General features: G+C 47.2%; 1 protein-coding gene across 3 annotated transcripts in view; it reads right to left on the bottom strand.

Annotated features, from left to right (window-relative positions):
• GAB2 (GRB2 associated binding protein 2) overlaps positions 1-26,358 on the bottom strand; it is a 93,471-nt gene that overhangs the window by 18,815 nt on the left and 48,298 nt on the right. For all 3 annotated transcript variants that reach the window (XM_058018241.1, XM_058018242.1, XM_058018243.1), the window contains exon 2: positions 21,717-22,017. In XM_058018241.1, coding sequence (XP_057874224.1) covers positions 21,717-21,978 — 262 coding nt within the window. In that variant the 5' untranslated portion in view covers positions 21,979-22,017. The remainder of the gene's footprint in view (positions 1-21,716; positions 22,018-26,358) is intronic.

Genomic DNA, 26,358 nt, shown 5'->3' with positions numbered 1-26,358 from the left:
TACAAAATCAATCTGTCTGCTGCTCATTCACAGCTGCTACATTTTTCCCCTGGTGTTACTGCAAACTTCACCCAGTGCACAAAAAGTACATTAATAAAAGCCAAAGAGCCTGCCTTGGCTGTGTTGTTTGGTTTGTGCTAAACACAGAAAGGATCGATATTTAACATTGACATTAATGGTGGGGGATGATAGCTTAAAACTCTGATTCTTGTCTTTTTTGCATGGGCATTAAAGATCCCCTGGGGCTCTTCATGGGAGTAAATGGCCATCTCAGCGTCCCCGGACAAAACAGTGTCTTGACCCTCATTCTTATTAAATATTTATCCCATAGCAGTGCAGAATGATCCCCATTGGAAAAGGAGTCTTGAGAGCTATGAAAATTCCAAATTGAGTGCTTTGAGATCAGCCAGGATGAGAGATCCCAAACCCACACTGCCACCCAAAACAGGGGTGCTGCACCCAAAGTGCCCCTCAGCAGCCCCATCTTGCCACCTCCTGAATCAGCACCAAAATTGCCCAGGGAACTGTGCTTCGGCCAAGCCTCTTTGGGCATGGTGAGCATGACAGGTTGGTGTTGTGCTCCCATCCCGGCATGAAGGTCACCTCTGGGGACAACTGTGAACTGCATGGCATTGGGGTCCCTCCAATAGCTCTGAGCTGTCCTCTCACACTATCCCTGCAGGCTCTGCACTTGCCATTGCATCAAAATATCATGGCAAGGCAAAATACACCCAGGAGTTGGAAATAACACTGATTTATTTGTGCTAACACAGCCTGAGGGGAGAGATGGGGCTGCACAGAGGGGACAGTCCCCAGCAACACCCCAGGGCACAGCAACTTCCAATGGTAACACTTCAGGAGGCCCTGGCATTCTGCACTGCCAGATCTTAATCTTTCCCCAGAAATCAGTCTGGTTTGGGGAAACTGGAGAACACAGTGCAAAAGACGCACACATTGAAATTAGGATGAATTACTGCACGGTTACTCCAACCACATAAATGAAAATGGGGGAGGAAGGGGGGCAGGAGGCAATGCCTGGTAAAAGCATGTCACTTCCCTGGGGAAAGCCGCTCTATTGGCATCCTCATCGATTTTCAAAATGAATTCCCAGCTTGCTTCCCACAGCGACCCGGCCACTGAGAGCATTAGTGGGAGCCAATTCAGGACTCACGTACTCCATTAGGTCTGTGAGATGAACTCTGTAATAGCAGGTGAGAGATGGATTGCTTTGCAGGGCTGGGAGGGTATTGCAAGGGCTGGGAAGATAAATCCTGTTGAAGGAGACTGCCAAGATTGGTCTGGATTTTTTATGTTGTGGGGTTTTTTGGCACCAGAATAAAGGACAGCTCATGTGTCCAGGTCACACGCTGACAGCAGGTCCTGCTGGAGGGCAGGAAAGGGGGCAAGAAAGGAAATCATGGCAGAAAAATAGTATTTGAAGACTAGCAAACATCAAGGGAGAAATCAGGACACCACATCAAGTTAAACGCAGACAGATCCCCATGAGGGTAAGGCACAGAGGATGAATACGAGACAGAGATCCCAAAGCCACTTCAACTTGCCATGCTGCAGCACCCAGCTGCCAAGCAATGAGGACAAACACTCCTTTCCCACATCCCTGCAGCGCTCTTAGAATTATCTCCATGGGATCCCATCTGGATGCCTCCAGGCAGCAGTCCCACCCGCATCATGACCAAAGATACTCAACTCGAGCTCTCCACAAGCCAAAAAGAATGATGATTCTCAATCCCTCATGGCCATCCACCTCGGGGCCATGGATAAACCCAGGCCCCTCCATCATTTAACAGCATAGACGTAATCCTCTAATCCTTTGGCTTGATGTTGGGATCTTGAGTTTATGCTGAGGGAATGTATCAAGTACAGCCAAGGAGGGATAAGATCCTGTGCAGTTCCTACTGCCACTCCCAGGGGGGACAGAGTTAAAGTTATGTAGTGGGGCCATGTGGGAAGTGTCATCTTAACCCCATGTTTCCTGGCCAGTTCTCCTCTGAGTTTGGGGAATTGGACTCTCACGGTCTGGAAAAGGCAGTGTCGGACGCCCACAAGTTAAAATCCAATGTCAGCAGCATGATTTACACAAGTACATCTTGCTGGGCCCAGGCTGCAGCTGTTGCACTGGTCCCTGCAAGAAGCCAGCAGCTCTGTGGGGACAAACCAGCACAGCCCTGCAATTCCCCATGACACCAGTGGCCTTTGGCTGAGGGCTTGGAACTCACTAGTTCAGGTTGAGATATATCTTTTTGTCCATGTGTTACAGCAAAGTGAGGAAAAAAACTTGGAAATCTATCCTCAAAGTAAAAACCCACAACTGTGAGCACAGCCAGCAATGGGATGGACTAGGCTGCGAGCCAGGAAATTTTTATGAATGTTTTCAATCCCCCAAAGCGGTAATTCCCTCCTTGTTGACAGTTCTGAATTCCCTTGCTCAGAGCACTCAACTACTGCTATGTGCACATAGCTTCACACAGTGTTCCTGGGCTTATCTGAACAAAATAATAACTCAGCCTCCTTTGGAAACTGTTGCTCTGAATGTCCTTTTCCACCGGAGCCGCAACGTCATCCTTCCCTGCCTGAAGGCAGAGGCTGGGGCTGCAGCTCCCTGTATCTTCACATGATGCTGTGGATAAATTCCCGTGCTCCTGTTGATCGCAGCAAAGGTGCCAGGCTTGTGTGGCATCCCTGAATGGCACAAAATTCCCATGATCCCCAACACCAAACTGGCAAGGACTGGTCCAAGAGCTCCTCAGATCTGCTCTGGCCACCAAGTGCCTTGGACCACACTGCTGATTTTGTGCCAGTAAAAACTTGTGGCAAATGAGACTATCTTTATCAAGGGAATAGTAGAAATCTACTACAAATAATCCCCTGCATGGCACAGAGCAGATCATGCTCATGCACCATTGTCTTCCTCACCCTTTGGAGCAGTTCCATCATTTATTAGCAAAAAGAGGGGGAACATCATGGGAATCACATGGGAATCTCCCCGCACTCTCACTTTCGTTGCCAGCTCTCTCCTCATGCACAAATACTGAGAAATAATTAAAACAAGACAAACAACCCTACCAAAACAAGCCATGCACATGCTTCTCCTGGCAGGAAGAGAACAAACAACATGTCCAGTGGATGAGTCAACACATCACAGTGCTGCCAAGAGGCCCTGGGATGCCACGAGGATGAGCATGGCACCCGAGGAAGGTTTATTTGCTGAGCTTTCCCTATTGCCTCCAAGCTGGATGGCATTTGGAAAAGCTGTTGTCAGTCTGAGCGTGCATTGGCAGATCACGAAAGGTTTTCTCCAGCAGGTTGGTGGGACACCGCATCCGATCTGGATAATTTCCCCTCTCCTTCAAAATGGAGAGCTGTGTGCATGGACACAGGCACCCCGATTCTTTTCACTGCCTGAATTTTGGGTGCCAATCAGGGACAGTTGAGCTTCCTAAAAGCGAGGACAAGGCACAGCTTCATCCCCGACTGCAGAAGAGCTGAAGAGCAGAGAGACAACAGAGACATAGGGCTTTTGAGCTTTTCCTTTCCAGTCTCTAATGCTCATTTCCACTTGCTTTGGGAAACTGGTCAGGACAGACTGGCCAAGGGAAAGGAGGAGCATCACCCCTTTACAGACAAGGACCTGCTGCACAGAGGGCTCAGGGCATGGTTTCAGTTACACAGTTTCACCCATCTAAATCATACTTAGCCTATGCTAGTTTCCTTAGGTTTTCTCTATAGAGAACAGTGAAATCTCCCAATTATTGAAGCATTTGACACAGGATAGGGAGAATTACCCAATAAAGAGTTATGGGAGACACAGTGAGAAAAAGATGACAATAAATAAACTGCCTTTCTCTATTAGTATCAGCGCCGTGCTTGCATTTGTATGAAACAACTGAAAAATATTGGCAAAGTAAGAGAGCATTTGCTTCAGAGAAGCATGGGAAACAGGTGAAAATATCACAGTGCTGGAGAGAGAGAGAGCGAGAAGAGAGGGAAAGGAACCTGACCTCAAAGCATTACATAGGTCACTTATTTTAACAGTAATAAATTCTTTGAAGGACTAAGGGGCAGAAGGAAGAGAGACTGAAACAGAAACAATGCAATGCTTCCCCCTGGAGAACACAGGTTTGCTTCTGCAAGATGAGGCTGTGCCCCAAATCCCATCCCTGCCCTGGGAAATACCTCCTGGTGACAGCAACCCATCTCTGTTTCATGTCAACATGTCCTGGACATGGCAGTTACCACCGGAAGAGCAAATCTGCCACCTGATGGTGGAGCTCAACACTCCTGTCAATACTTGGAAGTCTAACATTTGGCCAGACTGGGACTCCTGGTGTGCACCTATTTAATTTTGTTATAAGGGCTTCAGTGCTTTGAGATAAAAGCAGATGAAGGTGGATGCTCACAAACACGGCTTATGTGTGCCTTTGAGCATCCCACGTGGGACACCCTCGTCTGAGAGTCCTGGAGTGGGACGGTGACCCACAGCTAGGGATGAAGGGCAGTCCCAGGGTGGCAGCATGGGCTGGGCTGGGCCTTGTTTGCTGCATGGAACTCACCTCATCTTGCTCTGCTTCATCGTTTCTGGATGATGGATCATCGTTTCTGATATTACAAAACCAATCTGTTGAGGGGATGCCAAACCCATCTGATTAAATGGTACAAAGAAAATGCTGGAACAGAGGAAAAGGGCAAAGATGATGTGGCGTAACTGTAAGAAACACAAAGTGGTCTCAGGGTGGGTATTTTTGCCTTTGTCAGGGTAAGTATATAAGGTGGCAAACCCAAGGCAATGGGGATGTGTAGAATTAGGTGCTTTCTGTTTGTGGGTGGCACATGTGATTCTGGCAGATGCCAGGGACATCCTTAGCAAGTCTGTCTGGAGCTACAAGCAGCCTGTGGAGGCCACTGCTGCAGCACAGGGTTGAAGCTGCTGAAAACGAAGAGGTATAGAAAGAGATGACACATTTATATGAGAAAAGGGTTTTTTTCCCCCAGAGGCAGGCTCATGATGGCCCAGGACGAAACCAGCTCTCTTACTGTGTGACATGAAGCTCTGGCATCCTGTTTGGGAGGATTGCACTGGATATTGTTATTGGTTATTATAACTGGTTATTACTATTAAGGATGATGATGATGATGACTAATGATTTTGGCACCTCCTAACCCAGTTTTCCCTTGGAAATCACACTAGAGCAGTCTCACCCAAGCACTGCAGTCCAACACGTCATCAAAAAGTCCAGAAGCTGATGAACCACTGGCTTCCACTAGCCCAGGAAAAACTTACTTTTAGGTCCTGAACAAATTTTTCCTCGTCCTCTTATCATTCACTGCAAGCAGTGTGTGGGAACCTCTCCTTGCCTGAGCAAACATGAGTGCATGCCTCACTTAGCAGGGATGGAGCAGAAAGAATGAATCCTGGTCTCATCCCTGACAGGGCTTCTTAACAGCCCACTTTAAATTTTATAGCCCTTTTTACAGACAGTGGGAGTGGAGGTCTTTAATGTTCCAGCAGAGCAGAGAAAAACTTTCACTAGGAGAAAATGTGAACTCGTTTTACTTATGCATGATTTAGGACCATTTCTATTCAAGGCAGAGCACAGGAGGCCCAAATATTTGCACTTTGTATTATAGAAGAACTGCCATTCCCAGCTCTTTACAGAAGTAATTTATTTCGATCTCACCTTACCCTAGGGGGAGAAACATTACAACTCCCAGTTTGTCAGGGAGTCAATAAAACAGCAACACTGTTATGGGTCTGCTCTACCATTGCTCAGCAAGGCAAGGCCTGGGAAAAAAAGAGCACCCCAAATTTCTCCTCTCAGAGTCCCCTTCTTCAAGGGTGAATTTGCACTCAAGCATATGACCTAACTGCAGGAGTTTGACTCTGTTTTTCTTTCCTCTATATAAGATTAATGTAATTTTTGCTCTGTGGGTAGTGTTTTAGCTGATGGGTTAAAAGGAAAAGGAGGTGGGAGCTGCAGTGCAGGGGTAAAGGGTGAAGATGAGGACAGGTGGCTGCAGTAGAGCTCCACATTTCTCACACAGCTTCAAGTGAGCCCATCATGCCCAGCCCTGCAAAAATCCAGAGAGGAGACAGTCATTAACCCTCATGGACACAATATTGTGTCCCTGAAGCAGCCAGAAAGCAGCCCAGAAGTCAACGCAAGCAAGAATCGGTCCAGCTCCAGAAAACATGCTCGTTGGGGTGGAGAATGAAACATGTTTGTTTTTTTTCCTGGCTGGAAGCAAGCTTTTTTTTGTCATCTCTGAAGCCTTTTCTGTCAAAACAAGCCTAGCTGTAATGGATTTCCATGTGGTTTTTGTTTCTTCATTTGTTTTCTTATTCTTGTTTTTTTTTTCATTTAGGGGCATGGGCATACCCTGCCCACATACTGGGATCATCTAAAAAAATCCTAAGCCATTCTTAAGATATTAAAAAGTAAAATGCAAGATGCAAAAATCTGTATAAGCAGTGGAAGGATTGCACCTTGCCCAGCCACTCTCTTGATGTGTTCTGCAATACCAGCACTCCAGGAAAAATGCAGACAGCTCAAAAAGCCACCCTGGATTTTTCTGCTCATCATTAAAGATGCGAGTCCTGCCCATTAGACTGTCTATTAACAGTACTCAGTGGAAGCAGAGAAAGAAAAGGTCCTTTCCAGCAAGCTATTCACATTGCCATGAGGTTAAAAATGCCTGTGACCCCCAAAGCTTTATGCATTCAGAAATCAGGAGTTCACATGCAGTAAAGGTCTTCAGTATCAGTTAAAGCCCAGAGGTTTTTCTCTTCCTCTTCTTTTAAGATGCAATGATGGCAAAAGGACTTGGAATTTATTCCCTACACATCGCCATAATCAAATAATATGCTAATGCTATTAGCATGGGACCTTGCATGGCAAATGACTTAGACTCATATTCTCTTTCAAAATACTAGAGTTTCATTTAAATTGGTCTCCACAGCAACCAGAAATGAGCTGGAATAACGTCGGATGGAAATTTTCATGTCTGAGCATGACGGACAAGGAATTTTGCATCAGGGATTGCGGGGAGAGGCATGAAAACATCCTGATCCCACCAGGGTTGGTGGGCTTGTGCTGGTCAGTTCCTTCCCAAACAGTCAGGAGATGACAAATGCAAGGACAAAATTCACCTGCACGTCCAGGAGGACCTCAAAGCATCCTGATGGAAAAAAGATGAGAAGACATGATGTGGCTCATGTAGAGTGAACCCTGAGAAGCTTTTCTTGGTCCTCCTCCCCACGGATTCTTTCTGAGTGGCCTTAGGGCAGACACATGTGACAAGTGTTTTCATGGATCCTGAATCAGTTCTTGTCTGTTAAACTCAAACCTGGCTGTTTGCAACTGGTCTGAGAGAACCAAGCTTCTCATCACAGGCTGTCGCAGACATCTTTTATGAAAAATCCTTTCCTTAGAATTTTTCCTCCTGAGAAGCTGAGAGGCCTCAGGAACAAAATGTAAACACTGGTTATCTGCTGCTGTGAAATAAAACAGGTGCATCTGTGATTGGTCTCATAGAGTTGTTTCTAGTTAATGGCCAATCACAGTCAGCTGGCTTGGACTCTCTGTCCAAGACAGAAACTTTTGTTATCTTTCTTTGCTATTCTATTCTTAGCTAGCCTTCTGATGAAACCTTTTCTTCTATTCTTTTAGTATAGTTTTAATGTAATATATATCATAAAATAATAAATCAAGTCTTCTGAAACATGGAGTCAGATCCTTGTCTCTTCCCCAATCTGAAAATCCCTGTGAATACTGTCACTCCTGTATCTCAGGGTTGTACAAGCACAGACCAGGAAGAAAGTGTTTGTTATTGGGTTCCCTCTGTTACAACGGGAAATGCTGCTGCTTCCTTTATCTCAGCTGCTCACAATTTCTCCATGGTAAGCACTGTCTCCCATGAGGATCTAGGATGTAAAGGACTTGCAGCATCCTCTGACCTGTGCCCACCAGCTGATCACATGGTTCTGTTCCATTGAAAACACTACCCAAACCCATTTGAAAATGAGATGAGCTTTGCAATACCATGGCTGAAAAGCTGCTGGTTAGAAATTAGCTCTAATGTCCCAAGAAAGTGTTTTCCCAGATGCTGTACTCATCTTTCCTGCACTTGTTTCACTCTGTGGTAACCATTACATCAGCAGACATGGTGTGATCCTCATCCTGGCTGGGGCTTCTAGACATTCCCCTAATCATAAAATGAGTATTAGCAATGTGTCCCACAAAAATGTCTTTGAAAGCAATGTCAGAAAGTGGGAAGCATCTTGCTTGAGAACGGCTGAGAGTTCAGGCAATTAAAAGAAAACAACTCTGACCAGTCTTTCGATTCTGCTTGTAATTATCTGGGTTCTGGTGGGTGTTAAAACATCTGTACTGGTTTGGCAGGGACTGGGGAGCACAGCTCGTGCCAAAGGCAAGAACTGGCGTGGGTTGAAAGCAGTGCAATACTTTGGAGCAGTATTTGCACTCAGAAACGCAGGGCTGGCAGCTCCTCCCACAAGTGATTTTGTGTTAGGGTCAGTTCCAGTAGTGTCCCTGTCCCCACATTCCCCATCCACCATGGCTTGTGCCCCTGTGGGACCGCCCCAAGAAAGAGCTGAGAGTGGCAAAAGGAGACACAAACTGGGCTGGAGTCCTCAATCCCACTGGGCTTAACATCCTGATAGACTTTGGTCACTGTCAGTTCAGCTCCATCTCAAGTTCTTGTTTTTCTTTTCCCTGTGGATGAGTGTTTCCAGCTGGACACCCTCCATCTCCCCGTCACATCTGCTCATGCACAAGCAAGTCTCTCCCCGCTGGATATTTCTGCACTGAGAAGCAGAGCAAACTCCCAGCATGGATGTTGCTGTTTGAACCCTGTGCACTAAAGCATGGACTGGTTTTGTGGGTATTTTTAACACACAGCAGCAGCAGCAGAGCTGCGTTTAGTGGAGCAATGGAGCGTAATGTATAGCTTGGTCCTCAGGAGACTCAGGTAAGGCAGATTTATCACAATCTCCTTCACGGTTACAGTTTTGGATTTTGGCCTAACTCAGGTACGAAACATCCACTGGCATCAAAAGACCAGAGCAAACCATCCCTGCTCTGATTCTTGTTCATGGGTTGGGAACCATCCCATGGCCTTACTCAGCATTTCCTCACCTCCTCTTCCTTGCTCAAACCAGCTCATAGTGTGGTAGGCTCATTCTTAGAAGCCAGAAGCACCAGATGACATTACCCCCCTTGCAGCTCACCCATCCGTGCACCCACCACAGCTGGAACCAGCATCCAGAACAAAATCCACATCTTCCTGCCCAGCGCCTTGCCCGGTGCTTCACGCTTGGCTTAGGGCCAGCTGAAAATCTTCAGACATCCTCCAGCTGGAAAATGCCATTTAATCAAAATAGGAGCTTGCCAAGGGATCATTTGAAGCCAGAAATTACAAGAAACCTTCAGAGAATAAAAGTGAATTTTAAGTAAAAGGGGAGAAGGTCAAGGTATTTCAATTCATTCTCATCAGAGCGGATCATTTTTGGGGGCAGATTGCCCCTCTTCAACTGAAAATCATCATGATGTGCTTTTTAGATGTGAAAGTGCAATTCTTGTTTTTTCCTGAAATTCATTCAAATTCAGCGTGAAAAGGTGTGAATCAAAATTGACACCGAAAAAGTATGAAAATGAATACCAGAGGGAGTGAAAACGAAGATGCTGAATTTTCACTGCTTTTGAAAGGGAGTTTGTTTTGGGCTTGTCACCTGCTTCACTTGCTGCAAGAACAGCATTTCCCCAGATCGCTCTGACTCCACACAGGCAACTTCGGAGCACTCCTTCTTCCTCACAGGAATGGGATTTATTTAATTTTTGATTTTAATTACTGATGTGACACATGTCTGAACTTAGTGTATTTGGCTGCTGAGATAGATCTGGGTGAGATCCATCTTCATTCTTCATCTACAGGATGAAAAGTGGAAGAGTGACAAATAGACAGTACATTAGACCCATTTTTCTCCAGAGATTCTGGGAAGAATAAGCCAAGATATAATGGCATTTGGCTACAACCACGGGAATGCAGGGATTGCTGGGACCAGACTAGAAGCCAGCCTGCTGCAACCTCCCAGACATCTGAGAACATCACAGGGACCACTCATGCAGCAATGCACCCACAGGGAAAACCCATTTGTGCATCACCTCATCACTCATAAACCTTATTAAAGCAAATATTTTAACTTATCTAATATGATGGGAGGGCATTCTTGGAGTCATGGCAGTACTAATTCTTTGAGTCACTTTATCTGGAAAACAAACCACTGCATCATACTGCTCTGTGAACACAGGGTTGGCCTTCCCTTCAGATGGGGCCACAAGACACCAGACCAGTAGCATGTCTTCTCATCTGAGATGAGAGTGGATCTTTTAGTACACAAAGCTCTGTTTGCCCAGGACTTGGACAGCATGGATTTATCTCCATAAAAATGTTACTGGAGGGCAGAGGACAGGGTGGTCCTTCCAACATCATGCCAAAGAAACTCAAAGCATTTCTGAGCCTGTACTCTTGAGTTCTCCTTAGAGGTAGAAGAAACAGTGGAAGTGAGTTTCTGGAGCGTAACAGAAAAAACAACAGGATCTCAGGTGCTCAGAAGGGGCTATAGTGATGCCAAAGAGGAGATCTAACAGTATTTAAAAACTGTAATAAAGCTGTAAAAGCATGAATGAGCTTCAAATGAAAATCACAAATCCATCTCCTTTTCTTAGAATCACAGGGATGAGGAAAAGCCACAAGTGGGATTGAGATACTTAAAAAAAAAAGTAAAAAAAAAAAAAAGTAGACTTAAGAGACATCATTGTGTTTTCTGGGGAAAAACGGTCTTCTGCTCCATGAGGAGTTTTATTCAAAGATGAAAGCAGCATTTTCATAGGATCATAGAATGCCTTGGATTGGAAGGGATCTTAAAGACCACGTAATTCCAACTCTGCACCATGGGCAGGGACACCTTCCACTAGACAAGGTTGGTCAGAGTCCCATCCAACCTGCCTTAAACATTGTGGGCACCCACAACTTCTCTGAGGAACCTGTGCATGTGCTTTACCACCCTCAAGTAAAGAATTTCCTCACAACATGTAGCCTTACTCTCTCCCCTTTAAAACTGTTCCCCTTGTCCTATCCCTATCTGCCCATGTAAAAAGCCACTCTCCCATTTTTTTATAAGCTCCCTTTTTGTTTTCAGCTGGAAGACCATGTGTTGACCAGGTTTTGACCCTAATGCTAATCATCAAAGCAACCATCAAGTAGCAGAAAGATTCATCACAGAATTTATGGATTTCAAGCGGGTATTTGAAAGACTTCATCATGACTCACTGGAGAGCAATATGAACCATCATGGCAAGCCAGCAAAAATAATTACCATCGTAAAGGCTTTCCATCAAGGTTCAGTCTGTGCAGAGCACACACGGGCTTGAGGGGAGGGGTTACACACACACAGCAATGTCAAACAAGGTGGTGCTCGGCAGGGCAGGTGGGCAGCCATGAGATGAAGGTGAGGATGGAGCCACAGGCAGCCCAACAGCCGTTCACAACACTTTTACAGGTGATGAAGTATTTGCGAGTGCCCAGACACCTGCCCAACACTTCAAAAAGAGGATTCATTGTCAGTTATGGGAAAAAAAAAAAAAAGCAGCAATTGCAATGAGTCACTCCACTCCAGCTTACTTCCAAAAGCAATGGTGCACAAGCACAGGGACGGTTTGGCAGTGGAATGACGGGAGGTAATCACACCAAAACTTGGCACAAGCTGCTGTGCTGGCCGGGATGGGATTAGGTCATGTGGAACTGAGAAAGCACATGATGAAATTTTTGAGGTGAAATGTTATTTTCCATTTTAATAAACAGATATAAAGGGTGGCAATCAATCAAAGGTGCAAAGCAGTCACATTCCTCAGCATGTGACAAGTAAGTATGAAAGGAAGCTACATGCCCAATAAGTGTTTGATATGAGGTTTAGGTTGGATATTAGGAAAAGGTTTTTTACCCAGAGGGGTGCAGGGGCAGCTACAGCAGGTCAGGACTGTGTTCAGACAGGTTTTGAGTATCTCCAAGGGTGAAGACTCAGGTTGGTGGGTTTTGTTGGGGGGCTGGACTTCTTTCTTCACACAGCTTTAAGTACTTGCTTCATCCTCTGTAGCTTAAAGTGATTGTAAGCATGGAAAAATGGCAAAGAAGGTCCTTGGATATCTTATAGAAACTGAAACTCCCTTCTGTGCCTGAATTCCACAGAGAAGCAGCTTACTGTGGGCAAGTGGGGAACAGAAGAGATATAGAATATCTAATTTTCCTGGACAGTCTCATTTTTAAGCACATTTTTCAGGAGCTGGGGCCAAGTGTCCTTTTAAAGACCATACCCAGCTTGGAGGGAACAGACACCATTCCTGATGCGCCTCTGGCAGCAAATGGCTACAGGCAGGATAAAAGATGCACCAAACACATCTGTCCCGTGCCCTAGTGATGAATCCTTTCAAGCAGAGGCTGCCTGTCTGCTCAGTGCTTGTGCAGCACCTGGCACAGCAGAAGGCATGTTTCTTGGCTACATCTACTCTGTGATGGACCCTTAGAGATGCTCTCAGCCTTCCTGGAGGGAGCTGGGACATGGAAGGAGGGCATCCTTGGATCAGGTGTAAGCCCCACAGCCCAAAGTAATTGCCAGTATTACAGCTCTGGTATTGTACCACAATAAGTAAATCAAAAGTATGTTTGAGGAGCAGGCAGTAATTATAACTGAGGCATAGAAACTGTCTAGGGAAGAAATGCTATCTTTACAGATAAAATCAGTAATAAATGCTACTGCATTCATAAATAAGAATCAGTCTGGAAACAAACCCTGAGCGGTGTCATGGAAAGTTCACAGGAATCGACAGCTTCATGTCTCCTTCCTGCTCCATGTGCCTTCACTTGGAGGCTTTAAAGGCTTTAGAAAGCTTTCCCCTTGCTCAGGCTTGGTTTTAATTGGAAATACAAAGCAATATAGACCAGCAAACAAACAGGCATTGGGGTTTGGTAAATGAGAATCTAAATCCGTCCTGGCTTTTATCAGGTTTTACAAAGCAGTGTGCAGGACATATAAAAACCATGTCCCTATCAAAGCTTTGGAGGGAGATATGAGATATGTATGAGGGAAGATGAGATATGTACGGAGGGAAGAAATGGGGAAATACATTTACATAGGGGGGAAAAAAGTGCCACATTATGAAAAACTGCCAGAAAATTATCCTTGCAAAAGTGAGTTTTTTTCTCCTTGTCTAGCCTGCTTGCACTTGCATTTTGGGGTTCTCTGTCCATTGCATTTTCCAGCCTGGTTCCTACATGTTGGCATTCACCTGTGGATCTGTGTCCTGCCCTGATGCCTGAGAAACTCTGCAGACAGATTCATGGCAGCTCCATGAATCCCAAAGTGCATGACTGGGGCAGAGGGGCTACAACAGTCCCAAGACCCCTCTGGGAAATATAAATGCAGGCGAATGTGGCTGTGAGTTTCCTCGTAGTTGGCTGACACCCAAAAATGCCTCTCTCCCTCCCTGTCTCCCTCAGTTCTGCTCAGACAGTGTCACTCCAAGTCCATCAGCTGTTTTTGTTTCCAAGGGCTCTGCATGGTTTTGTTTTTTGATGCACTGCTGATACCGTCTGCCGCGCTCATTTTTCCACGGTCAGTAAGTCACCCTAAAAATTCCTCTGTGCCCATTAAACTAACAGAGCTCATCTGACAGGGCTCATAGCCATATAAGCCAATTGCAAAACAAAGAATTATGTTAAATGGGTTTCTGATTCTGGGTGCCAGGCCAGGAGACAGCCCTGCCCAGGGCTGAGATGTGAACTCAGCTTGTCAATCTCTGCTAGGAAACCTGTGCTGGAAAGGCTGGGCAATGCTTTTAGCGCTAAAAAAAGCTCAAACCTCTTGAACTTCACATTTCTTCCTTCTCTCCCACTAAAACCCCAGCCTCAGCTCAGCTAAACCAGTGGGACTTTGGCCAGGAAAGGGCAGGATTTTCCCCAAAGGCCCCAGTCCTCCAGCTCTGTATTTATCTTCAGAAGAGGCCAGTTGGATACCCTTGAGCTGGGCGCCAGCTGGGAAACAGTCAAGAAGAGCTGGAGTATTTTGACTGTTGGTCCTTTTTGAAAGCTGAGCATAAATTTTTTTTATTGCTGGTTGATGGTTTTATTATTTGCAGCAAGATAGGAGCATTTTTTGCCTGTAAACCTTGTGCTCCCACAAACAGCTGCATCCTCTGCCAGTTCCCATTCGTGCTGGGTATGGTCAAAGGAGGCTCAACAAATACTTATCTTCCAATGGATGCTCTGGGATGGCACAGTTTTGGGTTTGCAAACACAAGGCTCACATATCTTCTGGATTTTTTTCAGTTCTGCCTCTTCAAAATGTCCACAGTCACAATAAAAACATCTAAAGAAGAAAATGCTAAAAATTCCTAATTTCCAAAACTCAAACTGTGAAGAAAGCCTTGCTCCAAGCATTGCAAATGTCAGAGATTTGATTACATCAGATGCCCTGAAGCCAGAGGCTTGGTTTTCTAATCAGGTAGATACCTTAAGACCCTTTCCCTTGCTAAAACCTCCTGCATCCTTGCCTCAGTCCTTTTCTTGGCACCTGTGTGGGCAGGAAACTTTCTCTTGGTATCAAGGACAGTGACCACCCCAGCAGTGCAGTGCTGACTCTGGTCCTGCAATGTTCCTGGGAAGGCAGCATGCTGAACAGCAGAGTACAGCAAGAGGAATAAGGTATGGAAGAATAGCAGGGGTTGCTCATTTTCTGGTGTAAATGAAATTATGAAAATGAAATCACTGAAGATCCAGCTTGATAGCAAAGGCCTTGATAGCAATCCTGACACAGGTGGGATGAGTTTTAGTAGAAAGTGGACACCTGAGCTCATCAGTCCTACCTCCTTGGAGAACCAAGGGAAAGAAATGACCACTTTCAGAGTGCAAATGGTTAGACATATTCTAGACATATTTTTTCATTTTCTCCCAAGAAGTGGACAGACTACAGCCACCCAAACATGTCTCACTCTTAGAGGCATCAGTTCCCTCTCCAAACTGCCAGGGGAATCACAGCAAGGACACCCTGACCAGCTGGTAGAGATCAGCAAGGATCTCCTCCCGTTTCTGTCCTCTAGGAAGCAAATTCCAGGTCATTATTGGTGCTCTGCTCTTCAGCAGACTCATCAGTACCACAACTAGCTTATCTCCAGAGGGAAGGAGGGAAAAAAGGGGGAAAAAGACAGCAGGCAGTTAACTGCTCTCAAGCTGCTCCTTTGTGCCAATACCACTCCATCTCCGGTATTGTTTACACAGAAATAAAAGCTGAACAGTGTCAGATCTTAAAATAACTTGCTGTTTGTGGAGCAGGAAAACCAGGGTCAGGGAAGTTTGGAACAAATTTAAAGTGGCAGGAAGGCTAAGGAATGAACTGTGACTTTGGCAAGAAGGTGCTTGTATGCACCTGAAGTTTAACCATGAGCCTGGTGCAAAGTGAGTTTGGGCCACCAGGTCTCCCCCACCTATTCCAGCAAGGCTGGGTCAAACCTGAGGCTGAAATATCTGCATTTGGCCTCCAGAGAAAATCTGCAGCCACAGCTGTTCCCCTTGTTAGGAACACTCAGAACATGGAAGAAAATGATGAGGGGGGTCTGATCTAAATGCTCTTGAGGTGTGCAACCAGTGGCTCTAGATGTGACATAGGTGTTTTAAAAGAAGGAGTGCTGAAAGTATTGATGGGAGGAAAAGGCTGCATCTGTAGGCATGGTGGGACAGCAGGTCAGAGTACAGTGCTCAAGGCTCCACATTCCTGTCCCAACACAAGCTATCTCCAAATGGGGCAGGGGATATTAGGTCTTTGGGTAGGTGAACAAACATAGGAAGGTGAAATATCTGGAGAGAATCCAACCAGATATGCCCTGTCCATCCCATGGTCAAGCTCAACTCAAACATATTCTTGTTGTAATGTCTGAAGGGACAGACTGGCCTCCATGTGAGCTGACAGCCAAGTACAACTCATACCAGGGCTTAAAGGTGCAGTCAAGACCAATTGAATTATGGCAACAGAAGCTAAAATGTCAAGTGGTGCAAGGGGGAATAAATTTAAACTGACAGGGGGCAGGTTTAAATTATATATTAGGAAGAAATTCTTTCCTGTGAGGGTGGTGAGGCCCTGGCACAGGTTGCCCAGAGAAGCTGTGGCTGCCCCATCCCTGGAAGTGTTCCAGGCCAGGTTGGATGGGGCTTACAGCAACCTGGTCTGGTGGGAGGTATCCCTGCCCATGGCGAGGGGTTGGAACTGGATGATCTTTAAGGTCACCTCCAACCCAGAGCATTCTATAATTCTAGGAAGTCATGAGGGCACAAGGCTCCACAAGGGGCTGCCTGCTCCCTTGCCCTTAGGTGGCAGTGCTGCCTGTAGATCCCAAAACAACACACAGCAGGGCCTGGGTGCTGTCAGAGACACCCTCACACATCCCTCCTTGTGCCCATTTCTTATTCCACATTCCTCAGGCCTCTGCACAGTCCCTGGCTGGGCTCTGGGCTTGTAACTCCTCCATGGCACAAGCAGGGAAGGAAGGAGGCATGTGCTAGGCACTATAGCAAGGAAGTACCTGGTCTTGTGCATTTCCCCTCTGCTTTAGTTCTTCCTGGCCATGGGAGAGGCAGTGGTGGCAGGAATGCAGGAACTGTCACCTTGCACGTGCTCCCTGGTGCCCTGCTCCTGCATGCAGGAATGGGGAACACTGCTGGCTTGGGAGAGGTGGGTGGTACACAATGTTCAAACATGGTTTTACTCTAGCCTTGCAGCCCACAGCCTCTTCACTGAGTTTTGGGGAGCTCCTGTCCTCCCAGTAAGTCTTCAGGTCTTCAGAGCTGTCCCTGTTGTTTTCTTCTTTGGTCCGTCTTGAGCTCCCTTTGTTGGGCAAACACCCAGGCAAACCTGGCTGCGAGCAATCAGTGGGGCTGGAGGTATCACTGGCCTGTTTCTAGGACAAACATGCTTTTGGGAGAGAAGTGAGGAGCGTGCCAGAGCAGCCAGATGGGCTCACAACACAGACCTGCAGGCAGCAGGCTGGGGGCAACCAGCCTGTGGCCCATGTGGGACCCCCAGCCCAAGCAACTCAAGTGAGAGCAATAAATTTGCTCTCATGGGCTGGAATGGGGCAACTGGTGCAGGGTCTGGGGCAGAACCAAGCCAAAGACACCCAGGCAGGTGGGGTGCAGATCTCACCAGTGTGAGCAGAAAGTGAGTGGTATCCAGAGGCTGATCCACTAAACTGCTAGAATGAGCATGTCTGAATTGAAGGAGGAAGGAGAGACGCATCTCCATTAAATTTTAATGCTCAGCCCTGACCTATGTTCAGCGAGATATTGCTGGGATTGCTCCCTGTCATGATGTAAAATACCAACACCACGCCTTGGAGATGGAGTGGGGACTTAGCCAGAACCCAGAACTGCCCTGGAGCAAAGTAGAGAAATAAATAAAAGAAATTAAATCCCAGATGGACCAAAAAAAAAAAAAAAAAGAAGATAACATGCCTGGACTGGGTGGGAGAGGCTACTGCTGCCAGACACAACCCATCGGGGCAGGAGCCCAGTGCCATCCTATCCTTTTCCCACGCCTTCCTCACCCTCTCCAAGCGGAGGGAGCTTTCAGATCAAAACAAGGACATTTACTTACACACAAATATTCCCTTCTCTGGTTTCATGTCTAGGTTAAAGCTCTAGCACAGGGGCAATAATGACGTGCATGAATAAGCTTTTAAACTTCCACCCATGTCTGGTCAGCACTCACAAATCCAAGCCCCTGAAAGAGCCCCTTTTTCATGGAGAAGGTAGAAGAGGAGCTCCAGGGTGCCACTGAGGGTGGCACAGTAAAATGACATAAAGTTAATAAAGATACTGACTCCTTCAAAATAACTAAACCTTGCACAGGGCCCCTGCAAGGACATGCTCACTGCATGGGCACACACACTGGTTCATGAGAAATTAAACTACAGGCTGCTGTAGCTGCACCTCTGTCCTGCTGGGGATGGGACAAGGAGGGGTTTTGGCTGAAGCATCAGCTTCAGAAAGGGTTAATGGCACATGAGATATGTTTAGTGGGATTTGGTATTTTTTTAACTTCAACAAACAAAGCGTATGAGAAAATCCAGTTCACAGCTGAGTCCTGGCTGCCTGCCCACTAGGGCAGGGAAAATGCTGATGGTTTGAAATACCCACGTGCTGGCCTTTCTCATGCAGCCTGTGGCCCAGGGTCCCTGGCTGGTCTCCCCCCACTGTACTTGGGACACTCAAGGCGGCAGCAGTGCAAACTGCAGTGTAAAGGCAGCACTGACACAGGAGCAAATCTACTTTCCTTGAGCATGGCTGGCTTCCTCAGACACGCAGAGGAGCCAGGATCCTCTGAGGCTCTGCTTGTTCAAAAACCATAATTAGCTCTCAAAGTAAATAGGTGTTAACAGAAACAAAGAGCTTTGCCACAGTCTGGGTAAACACTTCAGAATCAATTTAATTTCCCTTCTCCTGGCAGATGTAATCGTGCTGCTCTGCAATTATTTTAGGTCGGGGCAGGGAACAAAGCCACCGGGGCAGCTTTGCTGAGCAGCTGCTCCTTGGGACAGCCGGCAGGACCCTCTGCTTCACTGACATCCAGCCCCCCGAGGCTGAAACGAGCTTCCTTCCGCTGAACCAGATGTATAATGCAGCTGGAGATCAGCAAACCAGCAGTGAGCCATAGCATGACATTAAACTGCCCTAAAGTCCAGCCTCCTTAATCCTGAGAGTCCCCCTGTCTAGACAGAACATGAAGGACTAATGTGAAAACCAAGTGACAGAAAATTTACACTCTCCTGTTGAGCTGCAAACGGAAAGAAATATCAAAGGGTGTAAATCTGTTTGTCTTTTAATTGTTTTGCCTTTTGGGAGTGTGGGTAGCACCTAAGCATGGTCCCCCACTGGTGCAGAGGGTTTGCCTCACTGCAGCTCCAGGTTGCTCACTGGCTTACTAAATCATGCTAAAAGGCTTTCTTACCCTGCCTTTTCCCTACCATCATGGGGAGCTGGTGCAACAGGCTTTTACCCAAACTGCCCCAAAAGCTAATGTCCTCCACCACTACTGGGTTATAAGCAAACTAGTGATGGGTGACTGGGGCTCAGCTGATGTGGGGTGTCCCTTCGAGGAGGCAGCAACTCAGCATATGATGGCAACTGCAGTCAATGTGTTTGCTGGTGATGGAGTATTCTCCTAGCTGGGATGTGAGAACAGCCCAGATGGAAACAGCCTGGCTGCGGGGCCAGACCCAGCAAGGCTTTTGGGCCTGTATAAAGCAGTCACACACCCAGGAACAAGTACAACCAGAAAAATGTGCACAGTGGCTTCCCTGGGAGTTCCTGATCTTGTTCCACCACACTGCCACTCTGCTGGGAGAAGCAGATTTAGTTAATTAATTGCTACAATTAGCATGGAGCTATTCATGCTCATGATGGTTACCTTTTCCTCCCCCTTTTTTGGTTCATCCAATTACCAACTCATTCATTCTCCAAGGCAGAGGCCACAACAAGGCACAGAGAAGCTTGAGGATGAGGGGAGGAAGGTCCAAGAACAAAATGCCAAGTGTCCCAAGCTCTGTTTCCACCCAGGAACTGTCCTGATCTTGCACAAACTCTTGCTCCTCTCTAATCCATCCACCCTTGACTTCAAGAAGGTGATGAAGAGGGAGCACAGCACACCAGAATTACAAACATTGCTACGACTGTTTCATTACTCCCTCCAGCTGACACCCCACGAAGGATGCACCCCATGATGAGCTTATATACACCAAAATGGACAAGACTTCAGACACCCATCGTGCTCCAATGACCCCTCAACTTCTTCACCCAGCCTCAGGCCATGGACTCTTCAAATGAACATTATCCACTTTGGGAAACTGATGATTTATTTGCCATTACTAAGCAGGGATGGTGAAGGAAAGGTGAGCATGGGGTCACTGCTTCAGCAAGGACCGAAGTGAAGCGCCAGCCCTGAATAATTCATGTTCAATCTCTGCTGCAGCATCTGGACACATCTGCTGCATTCGCCATTGCAGGCTTTTTCTTGGCTTACTCAGAAAATCAAACTTTGGCAGCTGGGTACTGTTTCAAGTGGGTACTTTCCCTACAGCATTAACGAGCTGTGATTCTGTTACAAATAGGGATTTTTGTTCCTCTTTTGCTGATGTCACTCCATGATTCTGCAGGGAATAGTGCTTGGATCTCTGCAGCCTGATGATCCCTGTGTGCCCTTTGGGACAGATGTACTTGCAAGCAGGAGATTGTTTTTCCTTTTGCTGCCCAGATTTATATTTCACTGAAGTCCCGTATTGATCCTGCTGCCGCTGGGCTGAAAGCTCATTTTACTAAATGAGAAGAAAAACAGTTCCCCCAGCTGAACGCACGCAAAATGGAAAATCCTGCAATGAAACAGCTCTTAAAAAAGGGGCCTGAACAATTTTGCTGAACCTCGGGGGCTGCACCGCTGACATTGGAACGGTATGTAATTTGTTTAGCCTGACCTTTCCCTGAAAGACCCGGCTGGCGACGTTATCAAGGATCCTTTCTGCCACTTGTGCACCCATTGCCAAGGTGACATCCTGCCTCATGCGTCAGTCAGCGAAGATCGCATCCGCGGTGCTGCGGTGCTTTGTTTGCTGTCCTGCCTGACAAGCTCTTGGCAGGGTTTCAACTCCTGCGGATGGCAGCTGCTCCACGAGGGACCAAAACAGATTCAAGCTGGACGTTGTTATGGGGAGTTTCATGCAGACAGAGCACAGGCCTGCAGTCCCCTGGATGAGACAAGCAAAGGTACCCAGAGATGCTACCACGTATAATGGGATGGGCAGGTGACTACAGAGCTGCACGCCACGCTCACCTCCCCATCCCATCTCACTCAGGTTTTATGTGTGCCCTTGTGGTGCGGGGAAAGCAGAGGCAGCTCACCAGTGCTTAATGAAGAGTCTTTCCCAAGTGCAATTGAGTTTGGATGGTGGAGCACAACTCAGACAACAGGTCCCCTCACTGCACATAAACTACCTGGAGTTTTCCTTCCCCCCTCCAGTGCTTTCCCTGAGGGTTCCAGGAAGAGATGGGGATGCAGGTGCAGAGAGTACGTCTGTCCTCCACATGAGGGCCTGCCAGCAGGGAAAACTGCAGTGGAGAGGAAAATGGTTCCAATAAAGCTTCTCCCCCTACTCCATCAAGAGATTGAAATGTCTGAACAAAGGGGATTTTCACTGCTGGTTCCCACCACTCTCAAGGGGATTTTGGTGATGGATAGGGACAATGGCTGCAGCTAAAAAAGTTCCCAAACACCACCAACTTCTTGTAAGAGACTGAAAAGTCTACAGTTACGGAGGGTAAAAATGACTGGCTCTCACAATAGCCAAGACAGCTCTTTAGATGTCAAAGGCAGGAAAGCCTCATGAAAGTTTCCCACACATCCATCCATTTCCCACTTCAGCTCCCCCAGCCTTGTTTCCCACACATTCATCCATTTCCCACTTCAGCCCCCCCACCCTTGGCAGGCTGCACCCCCCTCCTACAGGTCTGATCTGAAAGAGGCCTGGGGCCCATTGGGAGGACAGGAGAGAAGATGCTCGTAGCAATGGACCTGTCTCTCATGGTACCTGTGTTCTCCTCGGACTGGTTGAAGCCACAGATCTGGCAGATGCTGCGGACCCATTTGTTCATGTCGTCCTCGGTCTCAGCCACCAGGTAGAAGGTCCTGTCGCTCGTCTTGATGTCGAAGATGTAGCTGTCTTGCAGCTCCTTCTTGTTGAAGGTGAGGCCTGCGTCCACTTGCTCGCAGAAATTGAGGTTGATGACACGCAAAGGTTTCTTGGAGTGGTCATTTTTGTAGTACTCCAGGACATCGGGGTCGCCACTCATCCGACCGCTGCGCAGGACGAACCAGCGCTTCTTCCATGCCTGAAACCAAGACAACAAGAAGCATGAACGCCACTGCTGCATCTGTGAGAGCAAAAATCCACTGCTAGGCACAGAGTGACACAGAGGGACACGACACTTCTCCACCATGGGGTGCTCTGGGAAGCTGCTCAGGCATACCTGCAAGAGGTGCATAGACTCAGCTCAGTTCTTCAGTTCGATACTGAAATCCAGGAAAACTAAATACCAAAATGGCATCATAGCATAAGATGACCCCAAAAGGTGCCAGTCTTGAGGCTCAGAGGAACCTTGCTCCTACCCTACAGCCCAGACATGCTTCCAGGACCCAAATGCCCTTCTCTCCGTGATCTGTGCAGTGGCATTACTGGGTGTTGCCAAAATGCCTTCCAGCAGCTCAGAGGAACTGAGGCACTTCAGATGCAGCACCCTGGGTGTCCTAACCTTCAGTGAAATCCCTGGGAGCATCATAGGATGTGTCTGCAGATACTGACCCTGCCAATCTCTGTTTAAATGCCAGAATAGAAAGACTAATAAAACCAAAGGACAACTGGTTTGTTTTTTTTTTTTAATATCACGAATAATGCCAGGGAGACCCATGGAGAATCCCAGCTTCGTTTGTTTTTCAGCATCCTCTGCTCCTTGGCATGTAGGCAACTCCTTAGCAAAGGAAAAGGTTATCATTGATTCTTCCAAGCACTGCTGACAGCAGCTCTTGGCCAAACTACCTGCAGAATGGACTCAGGGGGTTGTGGAGCTTGAAGCAAACCAGCAAAACAAATGTCAGCCATCAGCCCTGGCCCTGAGAGCTGCGGCCCTGCTGCCCTCCCCACGCCAGACACATCTGGGACCCCACAGGAGGAGGACTAGCCACAAGGATAACGTGTTAAAGGCTACAACTGAAATTACAGGGAAAATTGTGCAGGTGCAACCCCCCATCCCATGAGGTGAGCAGAGTGTTTCTTTGGGGTGTGCTCTGTGTGAGGATCATGGCACCTGTGGGAGGGATGAACAGGGTTGAGGGACCACCTCGAGCTGCCCCCCTTTTGCAGAGCGAGGCCTCAGCTCCCATGGCCTAGGGAAGGATTACCTCTAAGCAAAGTCCTTAAAACAGCTTGTTCAGGGTGTTTTTGAAGTCGGCAAAGGTTTGAGAGGTGCATGTGGATAAGCATGATGTGAATTGTGACCAGTGCTCCTGCATTTCCTGACACAGACTTCAGTTTGTAGCAGAGGATGTCAAGGGAGATGTGATCCCCACCCTCCTGCTCTGGCTCTGGCAGTGGGGCTTTTTGTATGAGATTTACCTTATTTATATTTTTATATATAACCAGCTTTGGAGTTCTGATGATTATAAGAGGTCTGGTTATGAGGAAGCACACGATATTTCTCAGAAGAAAGAACAAACACCTACAGTAAACCAGGAGAGGCACCGAGGCAAGCAGTGTGCTGGGTCCCTCATGATAATGCCCAGGTGCTGAGCACAAGCTTTACATATTGGTGACGGGCATGTGCTAGATCTCAGCCAGCCAACTGCACCAGGATCCCACAGTTTTGGAGAATTTTATCAATGAAATAATGGTAAGAAGCTCCTGTGGTGTTTTCCCTGAACAGTCTGATTCAGACCATACTTCTCAAAAGCTTAAAAATAGCTTTTGTTGATGTCTTTGAGATTTGTAATCAAATTAGTTTTGCACTAATTCTCAAAACGGCTCCTGGTGCCAGGAAAGCAACTTCAGTGCAATCTTCCAAAGGCAGTGAAGCAGCAAATTGCTTAGCAAGAGGACGTGCAAGGCTAGCAGATTTTGGCTTAATCTCACCCACTTCTCATCAAAATGGCTGCTTTTGAGTGACAAAATAGATACAGTGGAGCTGTGTCCATCAGGAAGGGAAAAACCAATTTCATCAGGCAGCAGCAATAATTTACTAGCCCATCTCCTCAAAAATGGATCACCCAAATCACTGGGAAACAAATCTATGAACATTTTTTTCCTAGTTCTAGGTGGTAAATGCCCCATTAGCTTCTTCCTGTTAACACTGAGTCATTTCTTTGCAGCCACCTGGCAGGACTAAGACATGGGCATGCATCAGTGAAGGGACTGCAAGAAGATGGAGTTGTGCAACCACAGGAACCAGCACCTGAATGCAGACATCCAGCACCAGTTCTTGCTGCTTAGCTTGTTGCTTTCCAACCATCTAGAGCCCAGTCTTGCAGCCTCCCTTCATGGCTGAGACACTGCATTACAAAACCCACAAAGTGCAGAAACCAGACTTCGGAATTTAGAGTTTTCATGGAAAAAACAGGAGGAAATGCTGCAAGCAAGACGAATGATGCTACCATGACCCATCTTTTTACCACCAGTGTGAGAACCACAACTCCTGCAGTTCTCTTTGGCCTGTCTGGTAGCAATGAAAAGTACCACACAGTCATGATCTGGCAGAGAAAACAGTGTAACACGCACAGTCTGGTTGCTTTGTGTAAGTTTTAACATAGGCTGGCTGCGAAAGGATGGGTCTTACAGGCACAACATGTCCTGGAAAGCTTCAGGAGGTGGAGCACCATTGGCGAGTGTGAGCACTGGACAGGGCAGGAGTCCCACAAGCTTGGGAAGACCACCCTGTCCATCTCTGTGTGGTGCCCTCCTGATGATAAGGAGTCACTGGTGTTCTTGCAATACAGCTTCTGACCCAGCAAAAGAGCTCACGGCAGCAGCCTAAGGAACGTCTGTCCTGGACAGGTGGCTGCAGGCAGCACAGCTGGAGGCATCTCCCACCACACTCCCCTGCAGCAGCACCAGCTGTTCCTGCCTCCTAGGATCAGCTTCCAAGCCAGAGGAATAAGCAACGATTGCTAGAAGAGAGTGGAAGTAAACAGTCAAGAAATAGACAGAAATCTACTTATTCTTGTGGACATTTTCTCTGAATTTTTGAGTGCTGGGCTCAGCAAGTGTATTTTATTTCTTCCCTGTGGATTTGCTGTGCCTTTATTGGGACCAGGGCTCACCTTGTGTTTGCCAGGCTGTGGCTGCTCTTGGGGCATCTCTGCTGGCACCAACGCAGCTTGCTTCAACATGTCACTATATGCAGCATGTGGCTCATCCTCCTGGGACACCTATTTCCCCAGTCAAAGCTACCAATACCATCCGAACCTTCTACATTTAGGCTTCCCTAGGATATCACCTTCCTGCAAGAGAGTGATTTAAGCGTCTACTGACCAGCAGCTATGACAGTGGTAAGATGTATGGGATCCAAATGTGTGTGGCGATCTTATCTGATGCCAAACCAAGGGAGGATGCAACTCCATGTGAACCTACACACTCTTTCCATGACCACCTTCTCCCAGCATGAGGCTGAGATGGCACACAGGCATCTCATCCTCCACCTGAATTTTCCTCCTCTGCTTATTTCTACCTCATCACAGCTCTTCTGGAGTCCCTGTTGCCATCAGTCTGCTCCTGCCAAAACACTGTGCCTCCCTGACACGTGTTGTGAGCCAAGGGCTGTGTTTGTTTAACAGCTTTACAATGTTGAGAGGCCAACAGCTTAACAGCCATAAAACGCTGCTTTGCAGCACAAATTTCCAGCTGTGCGGTCCTTTGCTGGCATCAGGTTCCTTCATGGTTAAATTACGGCTGCCAAAGGCCCTGAATGTCACTGAGAAATAGTTTGACACTTGGCAAGTACTTCTTTGTTAAGAAAAAGTGCCCACCATGCTCCTATTGCGATGTGAATCCTCCCTGGGCACTGAGAACCGTGGCTGCTGCTCAGATTTTTTCCACCTCACTTTAATTTTGCAGCAGCAAAGTTAAAGTTCACAAAACGGAGCTCTTTGCAGCTGGATGCTACCTGGAGCTGGCTGTTTTATGGGGAGCTGGGTTGGCAGAGGTGAGGCAGTGCTGCTGGGTTCACTGGCTGAGGGCACTAAGCAAGGATGTTCAGGCAGTGGTTGGGACCCTTCCTGTTCCATCTGCTGGGTGAGGAACCATAAGAGCCAAACCAAACAAGGCGGCTGCTCTTGAGCAACTGAGATGTCACCGTGTGTGGCAGAAGATACCATCCCACTGCTCCAGGAGTGAGGTCCCTCACGTCCCCCATGGCTGTCCTGATGGTGCAATGCAGTCACAGAGCTGGTGGAATCAGGGTAGAGAGCTCAGAGAATCTGGGGCCTCCAAGAGCCTAATAATCCAAGTGTTTTGACTAACAGCCCAGAGAGAGGCTTTATTAACTATGGTTGTAGTGAGGGACATTTAGACAGCATCTTCCTCTCTGCTCCCCTGTTCTCTGCAAAGTGAACACAGAGATCCAGCCCACAACCTGCCTCAGAAAAAAAGAAAAGGGGTGAGGAAAATAATAACTTAAATATCAGTA

Source organism: Melospiza georgiana, chromosome 2 (genome assembly GCF_028018845.1).
Source record: "Melospiza georgiana isolate bMelGeo1 chromosome 2, bMelGeo1.pri, whole genome shotgun sequence".
NCBI classification, from domain to species: Eukaryota; Metazoa; Chordata; class Aves; order Passeriformes; family Passerellidae; genus Melospiza; species Melospiza georgiana.
Note: the sequence above shows the minus strand (reverse complement) of the source record. Positions and strands in the feature narration are given on the sequence as shown.